The 27,110-nt window shown below is 38.6% G+C and overlaps 1 protein-coding gene across 1 annotated transcript in view; it reads right to left on the bottom strand.

Annotated features, from left to right (window-relative positions):
• Ing3 (Inhibitor of growth family, member 3) overlaps nt 1-27,110 on the bottom strand; it is a 103,721-nt gene that overhangs the window by 69,518 nt on the left and 7,093 nt on the right. The window contains exon 3 of the mRNA XM_067136328.2: nt 4,844-4,972. Within this exon, the coding sequence (XP_066992429.1) occupies nt 4,844-4,972 (129 nt within the window). The remainder of the gene's footprint in view (nt 1-4,843; nt 4,973-27,110) is intronic.

The raw sequence follows: 27,110 nt of genomic DNA on the forward strand, positions 1-27,110 counted from the left end.
ATTTTATCTTCCTGTCTTTTTCTACTGTTATTGGTACACATTGTTTTCTTTAGCTTTGTTCACGCATGTTAGAGAGACTTGATACAAAATCACCATAAGTTACAAAATAATATTTCTTTGAATAATATGGGCTTCTTGTTTCACTGAGCCTTCAATTATTCTAGTTTAGAAAAGGAACTAGTACCAATGTGTGGATGGGTAGCGCTACGAAATTAGGACAATTGCTTGTCCTTTTTTCAGCTAGCTACCTGCCATTTTACACAAAAATAATTGCTCTTAATTTTTAAATCCTCAATGTTGAACATTTTAATCCGAGCATATTTTAAAATTTATTTCATCCACTAAAGAAAACGTAAATTCTAATTATGAAATACTCCCATAAAAGCATATAAAAGCTCCTTATTGAGGAAATCATTTTTGAAAACTTTCTGCTTTACATGCCCAGTTCAGGTGCCTACTAATATACGCAATATTACGTTTTGTAATGGATAATGACAAATGGTTTCACTTGGTGTGACATCAGTTAAATATGTATAACAGTGCTGCCTTTCCTTGTTAAGTTGTATGGTTTACTGTGCCACTATTTACTAAATATCTCATGTGAGATCAATCTGTGTTCTTGTGTCAATGTGTTACCAATCTGATGCAGTTCTAATTCTGTAAGGTAAAATTTTGTGAAGTGTTATATAAAAGTGCCCAATTTTAAAACTACTTTTGTAAAGAACATTTCTTCCAATCATATACGAAAACCATGCAGTGTACACTAGAGGCAATGAGTATGTGCCTCACAAAGAATGTAAATTTGTAATTCAGCTCGCAAACCCCCCCCCCCCCCCCCCCCCTCTAGGGATATCATGACCTTGATATCAGTGTTGGTACTTGCTTGTTGATCCTAAGGGCTGTGCCAGCTCAGGATTACCCATGCTGGATTGGCCTTGGAATAGGTCCAGACTAACAAGGTGTCCCCTGAGCTATCCAACCTTTGATTCGAGTTGAGCATCTACCATCTTCCATGATGTTTTGGCCTAGGTAAGTAAACAACCTGCAAATAACCTCAGCCTTTGTGGGTGGGGTTAACTTCCAATAAGTAACCTGGGGAACCTGACCCCTACAGAGCGCGTCCCCAGGTGGCGGATAGAGGGCCCCTACAGTACATAGGGCTGGTTGGAATACCCAATACAACCTGCGGACCAACAGGTAGCCCAATTCCTGGGGTCTTTAAAATACAGGGACACCCTCTCTCCAGGGGTCATAAATATGGAAGGCCCTTGCCCAGGGTAATACAGATGAATGTTTAGAAGAGTTACTAAAAGAACTGGAAAGTTGTATTGAAGACAAAGAGGTTATAATAATGGGAGACATGAATGCACATGTTGGAACAGACAGACAGGGAAAAGAAAAGATAATTGGCCCCCATAGTTATGGAAACCAAGATGAAGAAGGAGATTTAGTAATAGGATAACGGCATCTACGGCGGAGAAGATGGACTTCGATATGGTGGAGATGGCAAAAGGGGCAAACCCATAGCGTCTGTACCCCAGAGGAGCGGCTACAAAAGGTGCTTGACTCCATGTTAGGGGCAGCCTAATTTGAACTTGGCAGAAGGTAATAAAATGTCTTTGGGAGTGGCAAACCTATCGTACAAACAGCCTAAAAATTAAGTGCGAGTGAATCGAGGCCTCAGAAATTGCTAGAGCGTCACCCTGAAGTGACGCGCAGTTCCTGGTGCTCTGGGGTAACTGTGAGAAGTGGGCTACCAGACATCACAAGAATCGGTATCATCAGTGTCATGACTTTGAATGGCAAAGTAGAAGAACTGATAGAGTATATGGAGAAGAAAGACAGAGCAATGATGGGAATAAGTGAGACAAAATGGAAGGGGAAAGGTAAAAAAGAATTAAAGAAAGGGTATAGATTATATTGGAGTGGAGGAAAGATGGCAACAAATGGTGTTGGTGTTATATTGAGAGAAGACCTAGCACAATATGCGGACAAAATTGACCAGATCAGTGACAGGATAATTAGAGTTAGACTTGGACTTGAGAGTAAAATCAAGGATTTTATACAGGTTTATACACTTCAATCAGGGAATGCAGATGAATGTTTAGAAGAGTTTATAGAAAGTTGCATTGAAGACAAAGAGGTTATAATAATGGGAGGCATGAATGCACATGTTGGAACAGACAGACAGGGAAAAGAAGAGATAATTGGCCCCTACAGTTATGGAAACCAAGATGAAGAAGAAGATTTAGTAATAGATTTTTGTAGAAGAAATGGATTAATTGTTGGCAATACGTGGTTTAGAAAAAAGAACTGGAAAAAAAAACAACTAGATATGGTTGGGGAGATAGAAAGACAAAGACAATTATTAATCTTATTCTGGTGGAAAAGGAGAAACGTAGACAAATGGAAGATGTGACAGCAATGCCAAGAGCAGATTTTGAAGGAGACCATAAAGTGGTGGTAGCCAAATTAAGACTTGGTAAAATAACTAAGTTAATAGAAAAATAAAGGGATGAAAGTTAAAAGAGAAAGAAATAAGGGAAACGTTTCAAGAGGATCTGAAGAAAGAAATTCCCAAAGATAACGTGAACAGTGTGGAAGAGGAATGGACATGTTTCAGAAATGGTTTTGTAAAGTGTGCAGTAAACACCTGTGGAAGACTATCAGGGAGGAAAAAGGAAAAGGAGACTTCTTGGTGGAACAGCAGCAGGGTAAAGGAAGCAGTTAAAGAAAAACAAAAGGCTTGGAGGAAGTTGATAGGCAGCAATAGTACAGAGGATTGGCAGAAATATAAAGAAACCAAAAAACTATGTAAGAAAATAGTACAAGAAGAGAAATGGAAGAGCTGGGAAAGTTTCACAGAAACTTTACAGGAGGATATAAAGGGAAGTAAAAAGGTTTTGTATGGTTTGGTGAAGAATAGTTTACAAAATAGGGAAGATACAAAATTTGTAAAAACTGAAATAGGGAAGATATTGATGCAAAGAGATGACATAAGTTACTAAAAAGATGGGAAGAATACTTCTCAGAATTGCTAAATATTAAATACAGTGAACTGGTAGATGAGAAGGAGCAAGAAGAAACAATGGAGAAAGAAGAAGAACAAGGAAAGGAGATATCAATGTTAGAAATAGAGGAAGCCATACAAAAGATGAAGAGCGGTAAAGCAGCAGGAGTGGATGAGGTAACTACAGAAATGATAAAAGCAGCAGGACCAACAGAGCTACAGTGGCTGTATGGATTATTTAGAATAATCTGGAGGAAGAAAGATCCCAGAGAAGCGGGGAAAGGGTTTAATTATCTTGATATTTAAGAAAGGTGATAAAAAGGAATGTAATAACTACAGAGGGATCACCCTTATTTCCCATGTAGCTAAGATATTTGAGAGAGTATTGGAAAGAAGACGAGGAGGAAGCTAGAAGGAGAAATGGAAGAAGAACAGTATGATTTTAGGAAAGACAGATCAACGTTTGACCTGATCTTTACATTAAGACATATGATGGAGAAAAGATGGGAGTTTGGAAAAGACATAGTGATGACATTTATTGACATTGAGAAAGTTTATGACAGAGTGCCCAGACAGGTGGTATGGGGCACACTAAAGAAAAAACAAGTTAACAGAGTGGAAGTGCAAATGATAAAAGCTATGTACAAAAATTGTGTTAGTAGTGTGAAGACTAGAATAGGAAAAACAAAATGATTTAAAGTTGAAACTGGTCTCCGACAGGAAAGTGTACTATCCCCCATACTACTCATCATAGCCATGGATGAAATTCATAAGAACATAAACAGAGATTGGGAAGACAGGCAATAAAAGCCATGTTGTTTGCAGATGATATAGTGATATGGGGTGAGGATGAAACGGAAGTGCAAAAACATGTCAATGTATGGAATCAAGAGACAGAAAAATTTGGGATGAAAGTAAGCACAGAGAAAAGTAAAACAACAGTAATGACAAGGGGAAGGAAGGAGGAGGAAAGTTAAAACTGAATGGTAAAACTCTGGAAGTGGTTAAAAGTTTCAAGTACTTAGGAATTGTGATCACAGAAGATGGAAAGATAACCGAGGAAATTGGGAAAAGAATACAACAAGCAAACAGCTTCTACCAGAGTGTAAGGGGTATTTTATGGAACCAAGATGTCCCGAAGAAATGTAAGAAATGATTATATTCAACCTATTATGAACCCATACTAACTTATACAGCTGGATCGTGGACTACAACAAAACGAGAGGAAAGTTGAATACAGGCAGCGGAGCTGAAATTCCTAAGAGGTATCAAGGGCAAGACCAGAAAGGATAGAATTAGAAATGAAGAGATAAGGAAAAGGACAGGAATCTTAAAACTTCAAGATAGAATAGAAGCAACAAAGCTAAAGTGGTATGGGCATATGATGAGAATGGAAGAAGAGAGAGAGCAAAATAAGCTTTTTCAGAGAAGTTAACAGGAAAGAGACCACGAGGAAGACCCCAAAAGAGGTGGACAGATTCAGTGTGGGAATGCATAGAGAAGAGGGGAGGAAAACCAGAAGATGTACTTAAAAAGGGAGAAGAATGGTGGAGAGACAGGCAGTGATGGAGGTCCTTGACTCACAACCTGACCCAGGAAGCTGGAAACAGGAAATGAAGATGATGATGATGATGATGATGATGATGATGATGATGATGAGTAAATGTACTTGCTGAATATCTGTTCCATTGACTTCAAGGTGAAGATTCCTGCATGACTGTGCTACAACCATACATTTGGTTTTCGTTGTTGTTGTTGTTACTAGTCTACATACCATAAATAATAATAATAATAATAATAAATGATAATTATTTCTTATTCATATTTTCCAACCTGCATCTTCCAGTGTTTTGTAGTAATCCTTTCGTATTATCTCATATTCATTATCCTTGTCAGAAGGTTTCATTTTCTTAGCATTTCCGAAGAAGCATTTCACCCGCTTTTCTAAACTATCCATGGAATCTGTAAAGGAACATAATTGATTAGATATGCAAAAAATCTTTCAAACATGCATCTTATTTCAAAATGAGCAATTCATAGGGCAAACTAAAACACTGAAATATTTACAGTCACTCAAAACACAAAACAGGACAAGCATATGGTACTGCATAAATTTCTTGCAGATACTTTTCTCAGAAACAACTGAACCTATAGATATAATGTTTGTTGTGGATAGCCACAGGGCTTGTATCTGCAAGGGAGGTGAATTATATTTTGAATTATATCCTGATAAAATATTAAATGTGGGGAACATACAATACCAAAAACTAATTCTTCTCTTTCGTTTTTTTGACTGACTATACAAAACAGACAGACAGTGCAAAATATTCTACATAAATCTGAGCATGCATTTTCAGATAGTAGATGTTTTTTAAGGTGGAAAACAACAGGATTGTCAGATCAAAACATTTAATGACCTATTTCTAGAAATACTCAGCAATTATTAATTAAATGGTACCAGTATAAGGAACATATAGAGTGTACGGGAAAGTTATACCAAAAAAACTTGAAGGATGTACCAGGAAGTGTATTTACCACAATATTATACAGCTATCAACATCCGCTTATTGTCCACAAGGACAAAAGTCAACATTTTCCATTTTGCTTTATGTCACACTCATGATGAATGTTTGTAAACACATCTGCACTCACTGCACACGGGTGACCATCATGTCTTGTGTCTATGACACATAATGAGTGTTTGTAAAACTTCAAGGTACACACTGATGATGTTGACCTATACCCTGACAGCATGACACATGACAGTGGAAATGTTGGGGGCACTTCTGAATGTATACTGAGGATGCCCAAGACACTAGATGTTCGATATGCCTAGGGTAACCAGACATCCTCTTTTATCCAGACATGTCCTTCGTTTTAGAGCACTGTCTGGAGTTCGGGTTGTAACTTCCCAAATAGTCACAAATACATGTAACAATATATAGATGAAGAATTTTGATTTAGAATGGAAAATATTAACATATTCATGAAATAAGATATTCAATTGTTGGACTATGTACTCACACTTAGTTCCTCCCTGATTACTTACACATACAATATTTGATGGGCGCCAGCTACAACTTAATGCAGCAATAATAATAATAAGAGTCTTCAATATCTCTAGGGTGTGGGGTAATAAGCTTACTTTTTACAACATACCATATAGGTTCCTAGGAATAGGAGATTCTTGTTTTGTTTCCCCATTAAATTTGAGGTTATCTAATTCTACCATTGAGATAAGTCCGGCTCCATGGCTAAATGGTTAGCGTGCTGGCCTTTGGTCACAGGGGTCTCGGGTTCGATTCCCGGCAGGGTCAGGAATTTTAACCAGAATTGGTTAAATCCCCTGGCACGGGGACTGGGTGTATGTGTCGTCTTCATCATCATTTCACCCTCATCATGACGCGCAGGTTGCGTATGGGAGTCAAATCAAAAGACCTGCACCTGGCGAGCCGAAGTCCTTGGACACATCCCGGCAATAAAAGCCATATGCCATTTCATTTCATTTCATTGAGATAAAATGATTACTTTGATATAGGACAATATATATTCTTAAAATTATGTCAAAAAAATTGTAAGACTTGCTGTGATTAAACAGATTAGAATATAATCATTACAACTGAAAGAATTAAATTAAAGAATTAAATTTGAATTCCTCTTGACTGGATATTTAAAAATTATACAAAATATTTATCCCTAACTGTTCACTTGACTGTACCTTCAACACTGAGTGTAATTACGACGTATTCCTTTGAGTTAGTGTCTGCTGTAGGTGTCTCAAGCCTAATTTGGTTATGTTTCCTTTTCGTTTCACTGACGAGATGTAGCATGGCTTGAAATTAGATTCACACTTCACAATCAACTTCACAAGTAATTCACTGATAACTGTTAGTCTGAATTGCGACAACTCAATATTTAATTAAAAATAGGAGAGGATTTCCACCAATCAATACTTATTTATTGTATATATTAAATTACAGGACCGGTTTCGACCTCATATTCAAGGTCATCTTCAGCTGAACCATACATACATATTTATATAATGAAGCTTTGATTAAGGTTGTGGTGTTGAAGGAATGCCATATGATGATGATGTACATTTAGTTACATACAAATGGGGCACGTCTTAGCGTGAACTGGCGTATATGTCATTCTGTACAATATTGCAACTGTATGTCTAAAATGTTGAAGGTCTTAAAACTAGTGTATAAAACACGTCTTTTCCTAAACTAACTTATATATATGTACAAGATAAAAACAATATATAAAAACACTTCATGCATATGAACATTCGTTCTTGCTTGGTGGTCAATACATCGACTAACTTCCGTATTTAAGTCTTATTCACAGTTGTGCACTTCAGCTGCTATTCTTAGAGTTTGTAAAATTGCATGGATAAAAGTTTTGTCTTCCTGTGCGTATGTGAGATAAAACACTTTCAATTTAAAATAGGTGCCAAATGTATGGATGAAATTCAAGTAAAATATGTTCAGCTCTGCTGTGTGTGTTGCCCTTTTATTAGAACCAATTCATGTTGTCTTTTTGGCGTCCGTAAATTTGGATGATATTGGTTTCAAAGTAGTGGCTCCTTTCCCATTTGTAGCTGTGCAATGATGTTATGTTTATTGTTGTTGGTGTAGCTGAGTTGTGTTTGACGTGCGAGCTTTTGACGTGCGAGCTTGTATTACAAGCTCGCACGTCAAACACAACTCAGCTACACCAACAACAATAAACATAACATCATTGCACAGCTACAAATGGGAAAGGAGCCACTACTTTGAAACCAATATCATCCAAATTTACGGACGCCAAAAAGACAACATGAATTGGTTCTAATAAAAGGGCAACACACACAGCAGAGCTGAACATATTTTACTTGAATTTCATCCATACATTTGGCACCTATTTTAAATTGAAAGTGTTTTATCTCACATACGCACAGGAAGACAAAACTTTTATCCATGCAATTTTACAAACTCTAAGAATAGCAGCTGAAGTGCACAACTGTGAATAAGACTTAAATACGGAAGTTAGTCGATGTATTGACCACCAAGCAAGAACGAATGTTCATATGCATGAAGTGTTTTTATATATTGTTTTTATCTTGTACATATATATAAGTTAGTTTAGGAAAAGACGTGTTTTATACACTAGTTTTAAGACCTTCAACATTTTAGACATACAGTTGCAATATTGTACAGAATGACATATACGCCAGTTCACGCTAAGACGTGCCCCATTTGTATGTAACTAAATGTACATCATCATCATATGGCATTCCTTCAACACCACAACCTTAATCAAAGCTTCATTATATAAATATGTATGTATGGTTCAGCTGAAGATGACCTTGAATATGAGGTCGAAACCGGTCCTGTAATTTAATATATACAATAAATAAGTATTGATTGGTGGAAATCCTCTCCTATTTTTAATTGTGCAATTGTCAATACGGAAATGAAAATTATAGATTACGAACTCAATATTTAGCAGTCACTGTACTAACATTAAAATTGAATAATTGAAAAAGAGGTTCAACCTATTCAATACATAAGAGAAAGAAATGTAGTGATTACATTCTTATTTAATAGTAATTAGAAATGGGACCGGTTTCGACCCTAGTCCAGGTCATCGTCAGCCGTTCAAAACATAAAAAACATGAAAAACAATGCATATGAAAAAGAAAAAGATTAAGTGAACTCTGGATCGGTATAAGATGAAATATAAAATGATGATGGGGGTAGAAACTGTGAGTCACTTAAAAGAAAACAGTACGTAATATTATAAATGGTAGTACGGCACACGCAATGATAGGTAAAGTCTCACAATGTTTATGAACAGTGGAGAACGGTCAAATGGGTCAGTTTTTACACACCGTCAGGTACAAAGTCACAACACTATCGAACAACATATGAAGATCTATAAATATGTTGAAGTCGAAGACAAATAGATTTATAGAAGCAAACTGAGAGCTCCTGGTGATCAGCGCAGCACACTCAAGGTCATGCGCTGTGGTCTCGAACGCCAAAGTAGAATGGAGAATATCCTGAAGATCCAGTATTTGCCTCGGTTGCGGGAAGTTAAGTACGTATATATAGATATATACAACGCAATTCAGTATAATTGAATGAGTAATTGTGCTCCTGCTGAGTTCTTGGAAAACAGTTGACTTGAAAAAACAATTGTAAAGAGAAAAAAATATAGTAAAAAGCGCAATATCGGAAAACAAATGAAAACATATATGCACAGTGCGCTATTTTTTAAAATGAAAAAATTTAGGTCATGATTGAAGTAGTCGAAGTTGGCGCAAGACAAGAGTTAAAATTTGAATGAGGAGAACCGAAATGAAGGTAGGGTGGATTTTTTTATTTTATTAGAAAAGGCAGAATAAATTAATAGAGGAAGAGTGATAGTGAAATAAGAGAAGAATAAAAGAAATTGAAGTTAAATCTTGTTGAGAAAGGATAAGATACGGAAATGAAGGAGGGGAATTTTAGGGTGGGTTAGGAGGGTGGGTTATTGGAGGTAGAAAATGTGGGTAGGAACTTTGTAAGGCATGGAAAATAGAATTGGGGTTTTGGAATTTGGAATTTTTGAGAAGAAGAATTAGGAAGTCGAAAAGGATGTAGGGTTTTTCAGAAATGTCATTTAAATTGAAATTAGGGTTGAAGTACTGGTCAAGGTGGATAAAGCAATTTTCAGTAATGTTTAAGAGGGGGCCTTTGTTAATGATTTTAAGTATTTTCATGTCATTGTCAATATTGGTGAAACTATGCTTGGAGTCTTGTATGTGTTGTCCTATGGCAGAGAATCTGTTGTATTTAATGGCGTTGATATGTTCAGAGTATCTGATATTGAAGTTGCGGCCAGTCTGTCCGATGTAGGAGGAATCGCAGTTGTTGCATTTGAATCTGTATACACCAGATTTAGAAAAAGCATTAGACTTATTTAGAGATTTAGAGTTGTGTAAGATATCAAGATTTCTATTGTTAGTTCTAAAAGAAATTTTCATGTTATGTTTTTTGAAAATATTAGTTATTTTATAAGCATCCTGAGTGAAAGTGAAGGTGGAAAAAAGCAGTTGGTTTTATTGTGTCTTTAGATAAAGTGGTTTTTGGGCGGTGTTTGAATTTGTTGATGATGCGGTTTATGAAGGAGTTGTTAAAGCCATTGAAATTAGCGATGTTGCGGATGGTGTTTAATTCGTTATTTAAATCTTTTTTGGACATAGGGGTGTTGAAGGCATGAAAAATTTAGCTGTTATAAGCAGCACGTTTATGAGCTTGAGGGTGCGAAGAATCTTGTCGTATTGTGGTTGCTGTTTGGGTTGGTTTTCTGAAAATTTTGTAAGATAAAGAAGAAGGATGTCTAGTGATAGTTAAGTCTAGAAAATTAAGAGGTTTTTTTTTTTTTGCAAGGGGTTTTACGTCGCACCGACACAGATAGGTCTTATGGCGACGATGGGATAGGAAAGGCCTAGGAGTTGGAAGGAAGCGGCCGTGGCCTTAATTATGGTACAGCCCCAGCATTTGCCTGGTGTGAAAATGGGAAACCATCTTCAGGGCTGCCGATAGTGGGATTCAAACCTACTATCTCCCGAATGCAAGCTCACAGCCGCGCGCCTCTACGCGCACGGCCAACTCGCCCGGTAATTAAGAGTTTGGTTGTGTTCTGATTCGAGGGTGAATTTAATGTTAGAGTCTAAGTTGTTGAGATGAAGAAGTGTAGAGGCTGCGTTGGTTGATTCCTCATTTAAAATTACTAATGTGTCATCGACATATCTGGCCCAAAAGAGGATGTTGGAGAAATTATTATTATTATTATTATTAATTTTTGTGTTTTCTAAGAAGTCGAGGTAAATTTCAGCAAGAATGCCAGAAGCTGGTGAGCCCATAGCCAAGCCATCTTGTTGACAAATGGTGACCTTGAGTGTGCTGCGCTGATCACCAGGAGCTGGCAGTTTGCTTCTATAAATCTATTCTTCTTCGACTTCAACATATTTATAGATCTTCATATGTTGTTCGATAGTGTTGTGACTTTGTACCTGACAGTGTGTAAAAACTGACCCATTTGACCGTTCTCCACTGTTCATAAACATTGTGAGACTTTACCTATCATTGCGTGTGCCGTACTACCATTTATAATATTATGTACTGTTTTCTTTTAAGTGACTCACAGTTTCTACCCCCATCATCATTTTATATTTCATCTTATACCGATCCAGAGTTCACTTAATCTTTTTCTTTTTCATATGCATTGTTTTTCATGTTTTTTATGTTTTGAACGGCTGACGATGACCTGGACTAGGGTCGAAACCGGTCCCATTTCTAATTACTATTAAATAAGAATGTAATCACTACATTTCTTTCTCTTATGTATTGAATAGGTTGAACCTCTTTTTCAATTATTCAATTTTAACGTTAATACTTTCAATACAGAACAATGAAATTTTTATCTTTAAAAGTCACTGTACTGACACAAAAATTCAACCGATCAGATATACGAAACACACTCTGAACATTCAATCCATACAGTGACTGACGACTAAGTATCCATGTGACTGCTGCTTCTCCATCTCCCTGACTGATTACTACCATCTCAGCTGTACGCCGTATGGCAAGGCTTTGTGTCCCACTGACTTCATGGCAAGTCTCTCTGTTCAACTCCTTCATCCAAATGACTCCTCACTACCATCTCACTACAACACTCCATGGCAAGAGTCTCCATCGATATGACTTCATGGCAAGTCTCTCCGTTCAACTCCTTCACCCAAATGACTGACGCTATAATATCCGGCTAGCTTATATAGCCATTAGCTGACACACCTACGTAATCTCCAAAAATAAATATGTTACTCCCACTCGGCTCCAAATATTACGTACTATGTTGAAATTGCCTGGGGCACTCTAGGAACTTCCCAAAAAAATTGAGCTCATTGCTAAAAGCACACACTGACAGAGTGATGACTCGGCAGTTACTGTACGCTAACAATATTGCACAATGTTGCAATGTCAAAAGTTATTTCACACAATACCTCCACATCTGATATCAAACAGCAACTCTCACTTTACATGTCTTTAATGTTAATCTACACACACATATATACATAACAAATCAACTACAATCAAGCAAGCGATAATCATTACAGAATTGAATTGAACCATAGTAATAGTTACAACAACAACAACAAAATAATAATAATAATAATAATAATAATAATAATAATAATAATAATAATAATAATAATAATAATAATATTACAGATATAATCTTGTAACAGGAATGGAAGTGTTACAAGGTGGATTATTTAAAAGACCCAAAATGTTCTCCTTTCCCAGTGAATCTGCTTATTTAGGAGTAATCTGCTTTACTACTTCGTTTATGCAACGGCATTGTCGATATCGTATCGATATACAGAAATGTGATTGCAGATATACAGTACATGCAATTATTCTATGCATGCCTTATATTGTGACTAGCTGACGTACCCGTGCTTCACTATGGAATTCTACATACACTGTATACAGAATTCTAGGTTGGGTAGTGTACATGTTGTCAGTAAGATTGTATTAAATTGCATAGCTCTTAACGTTACCCTAGAAACACAACGGGGAAGACACCAAACGTCTTTTTCATGTGAAGACTGGGTTAGGGAATTTTCATTGTAATGGTAGGCACTCTTGCCTACCATCAGTCACAATCAAGTTGGGAATTTTCATTATAATGGCATCCTCAAACAGACAGCCTTAGCGGTTTCCCAATTGAAATCAACATAGGTCATTACAATGACACCAGTAGGAATGTCGCGATTAAAAGCAATGCTATCATATGAAATACTCGATCAAATGAAAACCCACACATTTTCTCACTGTTAAGGAACATTAGTATGCTGCAGATCTATCAGTACAAAATTCCAGAGCTGGAATGACCATGCTGCAGACAGCTGTGTGCCGTGAACACACTTTTATTTTCAGGAGGGTGTGGGGAAGGGGGGAAGAGTGGAAAGTTCCAGGGCAAAAACTCATCTGTTTCCAAGGAATACCCGATGAGTTGGAAAATTTCAATCCACTACACTGGCGGGGGAGAAATCTATCTGACTTGGAGGCAAATTTTTCCTCCTAGCCACAGGAGAAACCCCCTCTTGACTGCTAATTTGAAATAAAATGAATGTTGAATTTAATAAAAGTGAAGAGGAAGAAGCTTTTCTTAAGAAACTGCTCATTTCAGGGTTGAATTTTGAGTTATTTAGTGAACTGTGGTGCTATAATTTGGAATAGGCCGAAATTGTAATTCTAGACCAGGTCATACGTGAGCCTCTGCCATTATTCCACAGTGCACCATCATGAAGAAAGTACATGTTCAAGTGCATTTAAAATGGTACATTCTCAAGGTATGCCAGTAGATCATCTCTGAGGATTATTAGGGAATTTGAAACTGTCGGTCGCATGGGTACTACATAGGGCTCAATATCTGTAATCATCCTAGAAGTAGGAATGCAGATACCAATCATTGAAAATTCATCACACCCACAATGATTTTTCCAAAGCTAACTGGGACCAATTTTCTCAAGACCTAGACAGCAATATCCGATGGATTGCTCGCATCCCTGGTAACTACCAGATATTCGTCAGGATGGTAATCTCAATGGCCCAAAAACACATACCCAGAGGGATTCGAAAAAAGGACATACCATGTTGGAGCGACACTAGTGAGCTTCTGTACCAAGAATTTCTACAGAGTGGTCAGAGAGAAGTTGCAGATGATCTCATTAGCAGTCTGGATAAGGACAGAAGGGAAAGGTGGACTAAAATGGTTGAGGAACTAGACTTTAAGCATTCAAGTAAAAAAGCCTGGAGCCTTCTAAAGAAACTAGGAGGCCATTACCACAAACCACAAACAACTCAAGAAGTCAAACCAGACAGAATAGCAGACCGAATCATTCAGATGTCCAGGACTAAATCAGACAAAGCACACTCCAAAACAATTAGAAGAGACCTGCGAAAACCATGAAAATCATGCTCCTCTATACCGGAGCCAGCATTACCATTCACCGCAGATGAAGTAACAATAGCCTTTCAAAGCTGCAAAATGCAAAAGGCACCAGGCTTTGACAACATCCATAATGAGTTCCTCATTCACTGTGATAAAAACACTAGGAAATGGCTTGCTGACTTCTTTTCATCCATCCAACGCTAAGGACACCTGCCACCGGAGTTCAAGAGATCAAAGATCATTGCTTTCTTGAAACCTGGAAAACTGCCCAATGCTCCCGAAAGCTACAGACCCATAGCATTATTAAGCTCAACCTACAAGCTACTGGAAAGGCTGATATACAACAGAATGGGTCCAGCCATCTTCAAGATCCTTCCTGCAGAACAAGCTGGCTTTAGACCAGAACGAAGTTGCGAAGACCAAGTACTTGCTCTGACAACATTCATTGAAGCTGGATTTGAAGAGAGCTAAAAACCAGTGCAGTGTTCAAAGATCTTATGGCTGCTTTTTGACACTATATGAAGGGGCGGGTTAATGTATAAACTCCTGAAAACCTACAGTGTAAAAACGCTACAAATCTTATCAATCACATGCTTTCAGGCAGGTGATGAACAATACCCTGAGCAAACCAAGAAGACTAAATAATGGACACCTGCAAGGTTCCATATTAGCCTGTTTGTTACTCAGTTTTCATCTCACAGACATCCCAGAAATGGTGCCTATACCGATGATATTTGCATAGCCACGCAACATACAACATTTCACAGCCTTGAGGATAGACATGCTAATGAAAGATCTCTGCTTACTGACAAATTTCTTTCAAAAGTGGAGCCTGACACCTAGCACAACCAAAACAGAAATGTCTTGCTTTCATCTGAGTAACATATTGGCTCTTACCACCTTGAAAATTACTCTCCATGACAGCATTTTACCGTACAACCCAAACCCAAAATATCTCGGTGTAACACTGGACTGGACACTGTCATATAGTAAACATCTCTTCAACCTTGCAGTCAAACTAAGTACAAGAAACAACATCTTATCTAAGCTATCTGGCAGCACATGGGGATCCACAGTGGCAACAGTGCCTTAAGTCTGGTGTATACAACATCTGAATACTGCTCTTCCGTCTGGCTGAATAGCGCCCACACCAAGAAATTGACACCATCCTAAATCAGACAATGCAAATTATCAGCAGTGTCATGAAAACAACCCCACTGCACTGGCTTCCAGTCCTTAACAACATCCTTCCTCCAGATCTACGCCACATGAACAATCTCATCCGAGAAGCAAGTAAATTACAGGCCAATAAATCACTTCCAATTCATCAAGACATTCAAAGAATCGCTTCAACCCGACTGAAATCCAGACACCCTCCCTTGCTGCTGGCTCAAAAACTGATGAAAGAAAACCACTGTGGACTGCAAACTTGGAATGAAGAATGGGCTGCTAAGGCCGCTGACGAATGGAGAACGATCTTTGACCCTATGCAGCCCCTGTCCAGATTTCATCTCCCACGAAGTGTATGGGTCCCACTAAATAGAGTGCGCACTGGACATGGAAGAAGCGGCTCTGCGATGCATTCTTGGGGCCTGCGACCATCTCCAAGCTGTGACTGTAGTGAAGAACTCCAGACAATGCGACACATCACCTTCAGATGCCCACACAGAGCCTTCCGCGGAACTATCGACAACCTCCTGACAGCTTCAACAACGGCTATTCAATGGCTCCAACTACTGGACATCCTAGTTTAGTTTTCATGTTACATTTGTTAATTTATGTATTTACTTATATTTTACAGCATTTTTTATTTCTTCTTTCTATTTTTCTGTTTTGTACATATCTCTCTCGATTTACTTTATGTTTTACCTAGACTTTTTATATTTATTCTATTTTGTAAATTATTTCTTGATTTCACATGTTACTCAATTTGTGCGCAGCTTAACTTGTACCATAAGCTAAATAAATAAATAATCAAATCGCCAATGATACTAGGCCCACATATTCACTGTAAATCGCACTGAAAATGTCCCAGTCAAATTGTAGGTGGGTTCAGACAGCCCATGGATATTTAACACCCCATTCCTTGTGAAACAGGCTTCATCTGTAGCTGTAGCTAGCACTTGGTAGGAGAACAGTGGCTGTTATACTGTTTAGATTAGAAAGGATGATGATGATGATGATGATGCTTGTTGTTTAAAAGGGCTTAACATCGAGGTCATCGGTCCCTAATGGTACGAAATGAAACGACAACAAAAAGTTCAAAATCATCCACCGACCAAAATTTTAAAAAATGTCATGAAGAATGAATGGATGGACATGAGCCCCCCAAAAAAAAAAAAAAAAACAGTGGATCCAACTCAAAAAAGGTCATAAATAATAGTATTACTGACCAAGGGACCACTTATAAAGCACAATCCTGAATCGAGGATGCTTGATGTCTACAGGGGTCCAAAATCCAGGTCTAAGGCCCCTCAGAATGGTACATGTCGTGAGTAAAGTAGAACCATGGTATTTGTCATGTTGGGGTACTAATCAAAAGTAGCGAAGACTCATGGTGTTCCACACAAGATGGTACTACTCACAAGTATTGTACTTCGTACAGGTAACGCAGACCTATGATGTTTCTCACACAATGGCACCACTCATAATCAACGCAAACCGATGAAGTTCCTCATCTAGGTGTACTAGTCACGGGTACCGGTATTCCTGTGGTGTTCCTCACATAGTGGGTACTAATTACAGGCAACGCAGAGCCACGGTGTCGTTCATATAGTGGTACAACTCACAGGCAACGCCCAGACCCGCAGTGTTGCTCACATGGGTACGACGCACGGGTACTGGAAACCCACAGGAGAACCTACTCTTTGCTGCTACTAATCACAAACCTATTTTGTACCTAATATAGTGGTACTACTCGCAAGTACAGGCAACCCATGGTGTTCCCTGTGTGATGGTACGAATCAAAAGTAGTTTCATGGTTCTAATTCAATCAACCCTTGGTTGCCCCTTTTAATCACCTCTCACGACAGGCAGGGGATACCGTGGGTGTATTATTCATCTGCGTCCCCCACCCACAGGGGGTAAAGAGAGAGTAAAAGGAAAGAAGGGAAACGTGACTTCAAAAAATGAAGTAACGGACCAAGAAAGGCAAGGGCCACAAAGGGCGTGAAAATGAAAGACTCCCTAGGCCTCGAATGCTCTAATACCGTCGGGGTCAGAAAAGAACAAGAGTTGACCAAGGGAGGTCGGATAGGATAGACGAAAGTGAGGAGCCTAACACAAGTAAGTGGAAGCAATACCAAGACTCAGCTAAGGGCCCTGTGCTCGCCAATCCACACTCCCCTTTTAGTCGCCTCTTACGACAGGCAGGGGATACCACACGTGTATTTTACATGTGCGTCCCCCACCCGCAGGGGGTTAGATTAGAAAAAACTTATAGAATTCCCATATTTATAAATATCCTCACCTTGTAGGCACTGTTGACATTGCACATGATACAGTTCTTCATGCAGAACCCAAAGTATAGTCTACTGCGACACGCCAACATCACACGCAACACTTCACGGGCTTCTCTCCGGGTGCCATTTTGGCTAAATGTCGGCTTCTACTGCTAAAACGATCTTTGATGACCAGTCCCAATAGGATGATAAAACGCTATCAGTATCGTGTACTCGCTGGCACGCAGCAATAAATGTTTGCCTACTGTGTGTGCGGTGATCAGGAAATCGTTCTTCGTACAATCGGATGGCAATTTCTAACTTATGGTGTGTTTCACCTTAAATAAGAAGCAATCTGAAACTTAGCTGTGCTTGCAGTCCAATGACAGACCAAATCTATAATCAGTCTAGCCATAACCCCTTTGTGTGCTTGTTGCAATTCGTTCACTCTGACACATGCTGTGTTTGTCCCAACAGACAGCTTGACCTTACAGCTGGAGTAACTCATAGCATATACAGTGGAACTTGAACCTCAAGGAACCATTAAAAAATTTGAATTATCCACACATTCTAATTAAACAAAAAGTTACAAAAAATAACTCCAGCATTAGATTTTACAAAAGAAACTCCATCTTAGACATTACTGGCGTATGCATATTTTACAATCTACTCTATCTGTTTATAGATACAGTATAGTACTTAATCTTTAGATATTACGTAGATACTGAAAATACCGTACGTGTTAGTCTTAACGCCATTAGAAATCACATTTGCTCTTTGTTAAAAAAAGTCAGAGATCATAGCTTGCTTTCTTGAGTTAATTCTCTCTAAATCTATATGATTTAATGACTGAAAAACAGAAGCACTTACACAATGTTCTGATTTTCAAAAAATAACCTGAGTTGATGGACGTAATTGGATGCCTCAGCCACACTTGGGATCAGTCGTTCCTAGTCCTCTACAGAATTTATAAGTACTGTATATTATATGAATGTAAATTTTATTCATGTTTTGTTACTTTTAATATATAATTTTAAGTTAATTCTAGACAGCTGAAGATGGCCTAATGCAGCCAAAACATGTCTTATTAATTTAATATGATGTTTTTACAACTCCGAATTGTAAATAAACTTATAGGTATTCACTAGGTGGAGCCAATATACTAGTTTTTCTACCTATATAACATAATTGTCAATATGGATCCAAAATGAAAAGTATTTCATGCTCTAAAGAATCGACGTCCTCATCTCCAGAAGCACCATTTGCAGCTTGGTGGGAGTTGTAGATTACCTCAGTGATTAGGTCCACATCAGTGAGCTCACCACACGTAGCAACATCTTCATCGACATTCATGAATTCTTCATAAGAGGTAGGAACAGACACGATTTCCTCCCAAGAGTCAACTGAAGACATGGCTTTATCTACAGTCTCGTTGGCACTGTCATTGTCTTTTATCAAGAAACCAGCTTTCTTGAAACAGTTTGTGATTGTTTCGGCTGTCATCTGATCCCATGCTTGCTTACACATTCTTGACGTTTGGAGAATGTTAAGTTTAATTTTAAAAGCGTTACAGTCCTCTGTGAGATCACAATATTCTCAACCAACAATAGCCTGTAGAAGTGTTTCAGATTTTTTATTATACCTTGGTCTACGGGCTGAACAACAGATGCCATATTAGGCAAGAAATAACTCATCTTCACATTTTCCAAAGGCAGAATGCTGTTGTGAGCAGTGCAGTTGTCAATAAAGAGAGTAATCTTCCATTTTCCTTTGAGACACTTGTCATCTAATTTTAACAGCCACTTCTCGAAAATGTTGCTTGTCATCCAAGCTCTTCCGCTGGATGCATACTCAACTGGTTTTGTTTTTTACATTTTTAAACATTGAGGATTAGCGGATTTCCCAATCATCAACAAAGGCAGTTTTTCCGACCCATCTATGTTTGCTCCAACCAACAGTCTAATTCTTCCTTTACTAAGTTTTCCTACATGGCACTTTTTGTCTTTAAATGTTAGTGTTTTGGCTGGCATGCACTTAAAAGAAGAGACCTGTCTCATCAACATTGAAAATATTTTTAGGCTCCATGTCCTCAATCAGATCTTACAGGTTTTTCTTCCATTGTTCAGGTTGACACTGATTAATAGCCACACACTCACCACAAACAGATTTAAAATTTTGTTCCATTCCTTGATACCATCCAGTCACCCTGTGCTGGCTTTGAAATCATGTTTCCCCAATTCAAAAGCAAACTGTTCAGTCCTTCCTCGTAGAATAGTGCCACTGATCGGAATTTTCTGCTTGAACCATTTCAAAACACAGTTGTCTACATCTGGGTTGTCTGGTTCTCTTGTGCTTTTCTGGCCTTTCCCACTGAAGTTTCATTCCTCAAAATTATGTCTTTATTTTTCAAATAAGTCAATAGCAAGTTAGGTAGGATTCCAAACTCCTTAGCAATTTCAGATTTCTTCTTTAGACCCTTTTCCACTTCCCTAACTACTGTTACCTTTTAGGCAAAAGTTAATAATTTGTATGTCTTAGGTATGGATACGGACATTGTCATACAATCTACACTCAACAAAAGATCAAGCAGAAATGCTCAAACAATGCAGTCCCTCGTAACAGCACCGTAATCATTAAGCATACTCGATTGCATGACTCTGTGACACAACAGTCAGTTCAAAACAAGGGTGAAGGAGTGTTCGGTAGGGACGGAATAGGCAGAAGGAAAGGACACTGACCTCACGCGGTCTGGAGGGGTAAGGAGATGTAACTTTCCCACCTTCAGCCCATTCCAACACAGTGTAGAATATTGAGAAAACACGAGTTGTGGAATGCAATACTGTGCTGTATTGTTGAGGTAAAAAATTCAAATTAACCAAAATAAAATTTGAATTACCCATGATTTTTTAACATTGTTTACATACAAAATGCTAGGGACCAAACAAAATATTTGAATTAAAGACAATTTTGAATTATAGAAGTTTGAATTATCCAAGTTCCACAGTAGAAGCAAGCCACTGTAGCACTGCACATGATCTTACCTATTGTATTATGTCTTACATCATAGTACCAAAAAATGAAAATGGTTTTAATATATGCCTATCATGTATCATTCTCTGCTATCCCATATGATCGTGGTACACATTCCCTTTCTCCCTGTATCTCTTTTTCTTTGCACTGTCCTAAAGTAAAAAAATAACTCCTGCAATAAAAGAAGTTGGGCTGATAGAGCTACTATGGATAAGATGTAACATATCTAATACCAGCAACTCACAAGAACAAAGCTTATGTCCAGATGTTATGCATTGTTGAAAAATAAAGTACCCTTGAATGTTCTTATTCTTTGCTTCTGAAGCAAGCATATTACTTGAACAATGTTTACATGAAAAATTGTGTAATGTGTTAAAGCTTAAAGAAATTAGCTCATTTGTAGACATGCACTGTTCAATTTCTACAATTCTATTCGTCCTCGTAGGAATTTCTACACTACAATGGTAGAAATCAATAATTTGCCTATGAAGTGATGCAGCGTAGTGGAGATTATTATTTTAAGAGGAAGTAAACTGGACAACCATTTTCTCTTAACACTAACCAGAGGGAAAACGGAAAAGGTCTGACATCGAGGAATGAAGGTATCGGCAAAAGGAAGGGAAGGTTAATGACAGCGGACATGGACGTAGGTCTTGCAAAACTAATATTGTTGGGGTCAGAAAAGAACAAGAGTTGACCAAAGAAGGCTGGACAGATAAGATGAAAGCAAGGCGCCTGGCACAAGTAAGTAGAAGTAATGACAGGCTCACCTAGCAGCTGAGCGTTCGCCGACCCACGCTCTCAAGTTGACAGCCCCTTACAACAGGCAGGGGATACCATGGATGTATTCTAGCACCAACACCGGATTATGACAGGAAAATTATGATGATGATGACAGCATGCTTTTAACTTCCTTTAACTAGAAATGATCTTAGTGAAATACTGGAGAGCCAGAAATTTGCCCTGAGAGAAATTTATACATAAAGACCATTCACTAAAAGCCATGTTAGCAGAAAACTACACAGAATGGTCATAACTTCATATACATCATTTTAAGGATATATTCCTTGTTGGATTCTACATATACCGTATAATCTCGAATACCACCCGCCACCGAATAAAACCCACACCCTTATTTTGAAAGAACAAAATTTTTAAAAAATTGAAGTCAAAATTATTTACAATCTTTACTAACACACATCAAATGATTAGAAAATACAAATAAAAGTAAACAAACATTTCCAGAACCATATCCAGCAAGTTCATTCATCATCATCATCATCATCATCATCATCAGTACCAACTTTGGAACTTTCATCACTATCACCTTCCCACAAAATGTCATCATCGCTGACATCCATAGCATTAGAAATGCTACATTTCCTGAAGCTCTTCCATATGAGGTCTCCAGGGATACGATTCCATGCTGTCAAAACCCACGAACACAGCAGCTGAACTTCCGGGCGCTGAATGCGACCAGTTGGCGTCAGTGTGTGATTATCAGCCGCCATCCATTCCGTATAGGGATGTTTCAAGGCTGCTTTAAATGGACGGTTCGCGCAGACATCCAGCGGCTGTAGCATAGACGTCATCCCGCCCGGAATGACTGCTAGGTCGGTTTTCCCATCCTTGATATGTTTCCTCACAGCGTCTGTTGTGTGGCTGCGGTAATTGTCGAGAGCAAGCAAGCTCTTTTGTCCCAATAATGCACCAGGGCGACGTTGCCAGACACACTTTACCCAGTCTTCCGCAAGTGAACTCTCCATCCAGCCGGAGTTCTGAGATCTGACGATAACACCAGCGGGTAGATTTTTAGAAAGCGCCTTTCGCTTGAGAACAATGTACGGTGGCAATTTGGTTCCGTCGGCGAGAATGCACAACATTACCGTACACCGTTGTTTTTCATTACCACCTGTTCTAATGGTAACACTCTTTGCACCCTTAACATTCACAGTCCTCTCCACTGGCATTTCAAAGTAGACTGGCGTCTGATCTGTACTGCCAATTTGGGAAAGCAAATATGCATTTTCCTTCCGCAAGCGAATGACGTGACGGTGAAACGACAATAACTTCTCATCGTAGGCACCAGGAAGACGCTGTGAAATTGAGGTATGCCTTCGTACGCTCAACCCATTTCTTTTATAAAAATTACAATCCCATCCTCGACTTGCCTTAAACCCTTCCATTGAAAGTTCCTTTGCGATCTCTGATGCCTTTAGCTGACACATTTCGGTTGACACACTATATCCCAATTCCCGCCTTTCTGTCACATATTTATAAAGTTTTTTTTTTTCAATTTCTGGAAACTGAACACTCAGTCCACGAAAAGCTCTACGATCACCACTACATATTAAAAGCACATTTTTCTTCTTTCTCCAATCACGAATACATGACTCGTCAATATCGTATTTCCTACCGGCGGCACGTTTTCCAATAATTTCGGCTTCCTGAACTACTATCAGTTTCTCACTCGCAGTAAAAGATCACAAACGCTTTGTGGTATTCATGTTGATATTCCGAGAACGTGCGTGAGACTGACACCAAGCGCGAAAGTAGCGTATACTGAGAGCAGAGGGAGCATTGTTTCCAAGCCGCGCCGGCGGTGATGCCCGATTTACGCGCATTCAGAAAGACAAATTTCCCAAAATTTTAAATAAGACCCACACCCTATTTTGGAAGTGATATTTTTGAAAAAACAATGCGGGTGGTATTTGAGATTATACGGTATCTAACCCAACATACCTCTATACAAATTCTAATAGTCTACAAGACAGGCAAATTTACAGAGGAGGACTTTAAATGAAGCTTTTCTATGGTAATATGTGTTACAAGAGGGTAATAATAATCATACAACATGCAACGTAAGCTATTAGAATTTCATGTTGAGTTAAATCAAAGCAGAATTTAACTGGGCATGTCCTTAAAATGATGCATATTAAGTTATGACCACCCACTATAAGCAGTTTACCTCACATTATTCTATTGGCTGTGTGAGAACTTGGGAGAGATGTATGAAAATTAGCAAAGATAAAGGCTAACTTCGATGTTAAGCCCTTAAAAAGATCAACATACTTGGCATACACTTCCCAACTTTTAATCACAAATGTCTTTTCTTCTTTCTTTCTTTCTTTCTTTCTTTCTTTCTTTCTTTCTTTAATTATTCACTAACTAATATAATTATATGAAACACCACGTAACAAACCAGCATCACATTCTAACCACTCACTCACTAATTTCAGGTTCATCACAGGCAAACTTTTCATCACTGAGGGTGGTGAATTTTAACACTTTGAGAAATTTAGCACTATGATACGTACATTTAACTCTGTAGTATCTATACGTTTCTAACTTATCATTTTATAGCATTTTGAAGAAACACATGGCATATCAGTTAATTCTGAGAAACTGACCATATTTTTTAACAATATCAATGTGAAATTAAAATTACAATTGTATAGAGCTGTTGTTGTTGGGTCAGCAGTCCATAGAATGATTTGATACAGCTATCCATCCTACCCTATCCTGTGCTAACCTTTTCATTTCTATATAACTATCACATCCTACATCCTCTGTCCGAGTCGTTGGCTGAATGGTCAGCGTACTGGCCTTCGGTTCAAAGAGTCCCGGGTTCGATTCCCGGCCGGGTCGGGGATTTTAACCTTAATTGGTTAATTCCAATGGCCCGGGGGCTGGGTGTTTGTGATGTTCCCAACATCCCTGCAACTCACACACCACACATAACACTATCCTCCACCACAATAACACGCAGTTACCTATACATGGCAGATGCCGCCCCACCCTCATCGGAGGGTCTGCCTTACAAGGGCTGCAATCGGCTAGTAATAGCCACACAAAATTATTATTATTATTATCCTACATCTGCTTTAATCTATTTGTCATATTCATACCTTGTTCCACCCCTACCATTTTTACTGCCTACACTTTCTTCATAAACCAACTGTACAAGTCCTAAGTGTCTTAAGAGGTGTCCTATCATTCTATCTCTTCTCTTGGTCAAATTTTGCCAAATCGTTCTCCTCTCACCAATTTGATTTAGTACCTCTTCATTCATAAGTCAATCTATCTCAACTTCAACATTCTTCAGTAACACCATAATTAAAAAGCTTTTATTCTGTTTCTTTCTGAGCTAGTTATTGTCCATGTTTCACTTCCATACAATGCCATGCTCCAGACAAAAGTCTTCGAAAACGACTTTCTAATTCCTATATCAATGTTCGAAGTGAGTAAATTTCTTTTCTTAAGTAAGACCTTCCTTGCTTGTGCTAGACTGCATTTTATGTCCTCCTTACTTCTGCCATCAGTTATTCTACTACCCAAGTAACAATATACAACCTGTGACAATAAAGTTCGGTGAATGAAATCAGAACGGTCGATCTGGCAACTCTGACAACACGCAACGCTGCACCAGCGTAACAACAGTTTTGACCACCTGCTCCCAACATTGTTCAGTTGAGCATCGTGTGTGTGCCATGTAAGACCTGTTTGACACAGTGCATGTTTAGTGTGCTGCTTCTGAACTGCGAACAGGAACATGAACGACCAAAAAATCAATGTACAGTTTTGTATTAAGCTTGGCATGCGATGCTGGTATGTGTTTATCAAGTGTGTGTACGAGTGGTTCGCCCGTTTTCGAGGAGGCCGGGCAAGTGTTCCTGCCAACCCCCATAGCGGAAGACGAAAACATTGAGAAGGTGAGGACATTAATCATGAATAATCGGCGATTCACTGTGCGCATGATAGCGGATGAACTGCAGGAAAGAGATTTGACGATATTCCTGACATCCAACGAAATGTGACAAGGCTTTTGAACACCATCCCAAAGGAAGCCTTCTTGCAAAGTTTCCAGGACATGTATAGCTGATCTCAGCAGTGCATAGTTATGGGAGGGGACTATTTCAAAGAACAGCAAGATCATTGTCATGCATTGTTCATCTACGTTGATAGTACAGGACTATTCACCAAACTTTATTGTCACAGGTTGTACATCTACTTCCTTTTAAGTCTTCATTGCCTAATCTAATATTTCCTGACTGTGTTTGACTAACCTCCACTACTTTTGTTTTGGATTTGTTTATTTTCATCTTGTACTCCTTCTCTAAGACTGTGCCCATACCATTCAGCAATATCTCCAGATCATCTGCAGACTCAGATAAAATAACTCCTTTACAGCATGTACTACACAAACATTGAAAAAGAATAGGGACAAACTGCAGCCTCGTCTCACTCCTTTCTGGATTGCTGCTCCTTTTTCATAGCCTTTGATTCTTATCACTGCAGACTAATTTCAATACAGATTGTAGATAATTCTTCGTTCTCTGTATCTGATCCAGATCACCTTAAGAATCTCAATTAACTTGGTCCAATCAACATTATCGAATGCCTTTTCTAGATCTACGAATGCCATATATGTGGGCTTCTTTTTCTTAATTTGATTCTCCAAGATCAGACGTAAAGTCAGGATTGCTTCACATGTTCCTACATTTCTTCTGAAGTTAAACTTATCTTCTCCCCACTCGGCTTAAACTTGCCTTACCATTCTTCTGTAAACAATACGAGTAAAATTTTGCAAGCGTAAGATACTAAACTAATGGTGTGGTAGTTTTCCCACTTGTCAGCACCTACTTTCCTGGGAATAGGTATAAAAACATTCTGTCCAAAATCAGACGGCACGTCTCCTGTATCATATATCTTACACACTAAATAGAATAACCTTGCCATGCAGGCTTCTCCTAATGCAGTCAGTAATTCTGAGGGTATGTCATAAATTCCAGGTGCCTTGTTCCTATTTAGGTCTCTCAAAACTCTATCAAATTCTGACCTTAAAAATGGATCTCCCATTTCATCAACAGCCTCTTCTTGTTCCAGAACCTTAATGTCTACTTCTTTCCCTTGATACAATTGTATACTATGTTCGTCCAACTCCTTGGCTGAATGGTCAGCATACTGCCCTTCAGTTCAGAGGGTCCTGGGTTCGATTTCCGGCCAGGTTGGGGATTTGAATCACCTCCGCTTAATTCTTCCGGCTCGGGGACTGGGTGTTTGCGTATGTCCAAATACTCTCCTCTTCATATTCAGACAACACACCATACTACCAACCACCACAGTAACACACAATAGTGGTTACATCCCTCCACATAGGGCTGGCATCAGAAAGGGCATCTAGCCATAAAACAGGGCCAAATCCACCACAAGCAACGCAGTTCATACCACCGACACCACAGATGTGGGAAAACGTGGAAGCAGAAGAAGAGAATTGTATAATATGTTCCTGCCATCTTTCTGCCTTGTCTTCCTTTCCTAGAAGCAGTCTTCTGAGCTCTTACTTCCTACACCTAGTTTACCTTTCTCCAAAGGTTTCCTTGATTTTCCTGTATGCAGCATCTGCCTTTATACAACCAAACAACCTCCAACATCCTTGCACTACTCTTTCAGCCATGCTTCTGTAACGACCCTGTACTTCCTATCTACTTCATATTTTAATCGCCTGTATTCATTTCTGCCCTCCTCAGTTTATGCATTCCTGTATTTCCTCCGTTCATCGATCAGGTCTAATATCTCCCTGATTCTTACTTGTTCTTACCTTTCTTCCTAACTTGTCTTCAACAGCCCTACTGATC

This window comes from Anabrus simplex, chromosome 1, assembly GCF_040414725.1.
Source record: "Anabrus simplex isolate iqAnaSimp1 chromosome 1, ASM4041472v1, whole genome shotgun sequence".
Lineage (NCBI taxonomy): Eukaryota > Metazoa > Arthropoda > Insecta > Orthoptera > Tettigoniidae > Anabrus > Anabrus simplex.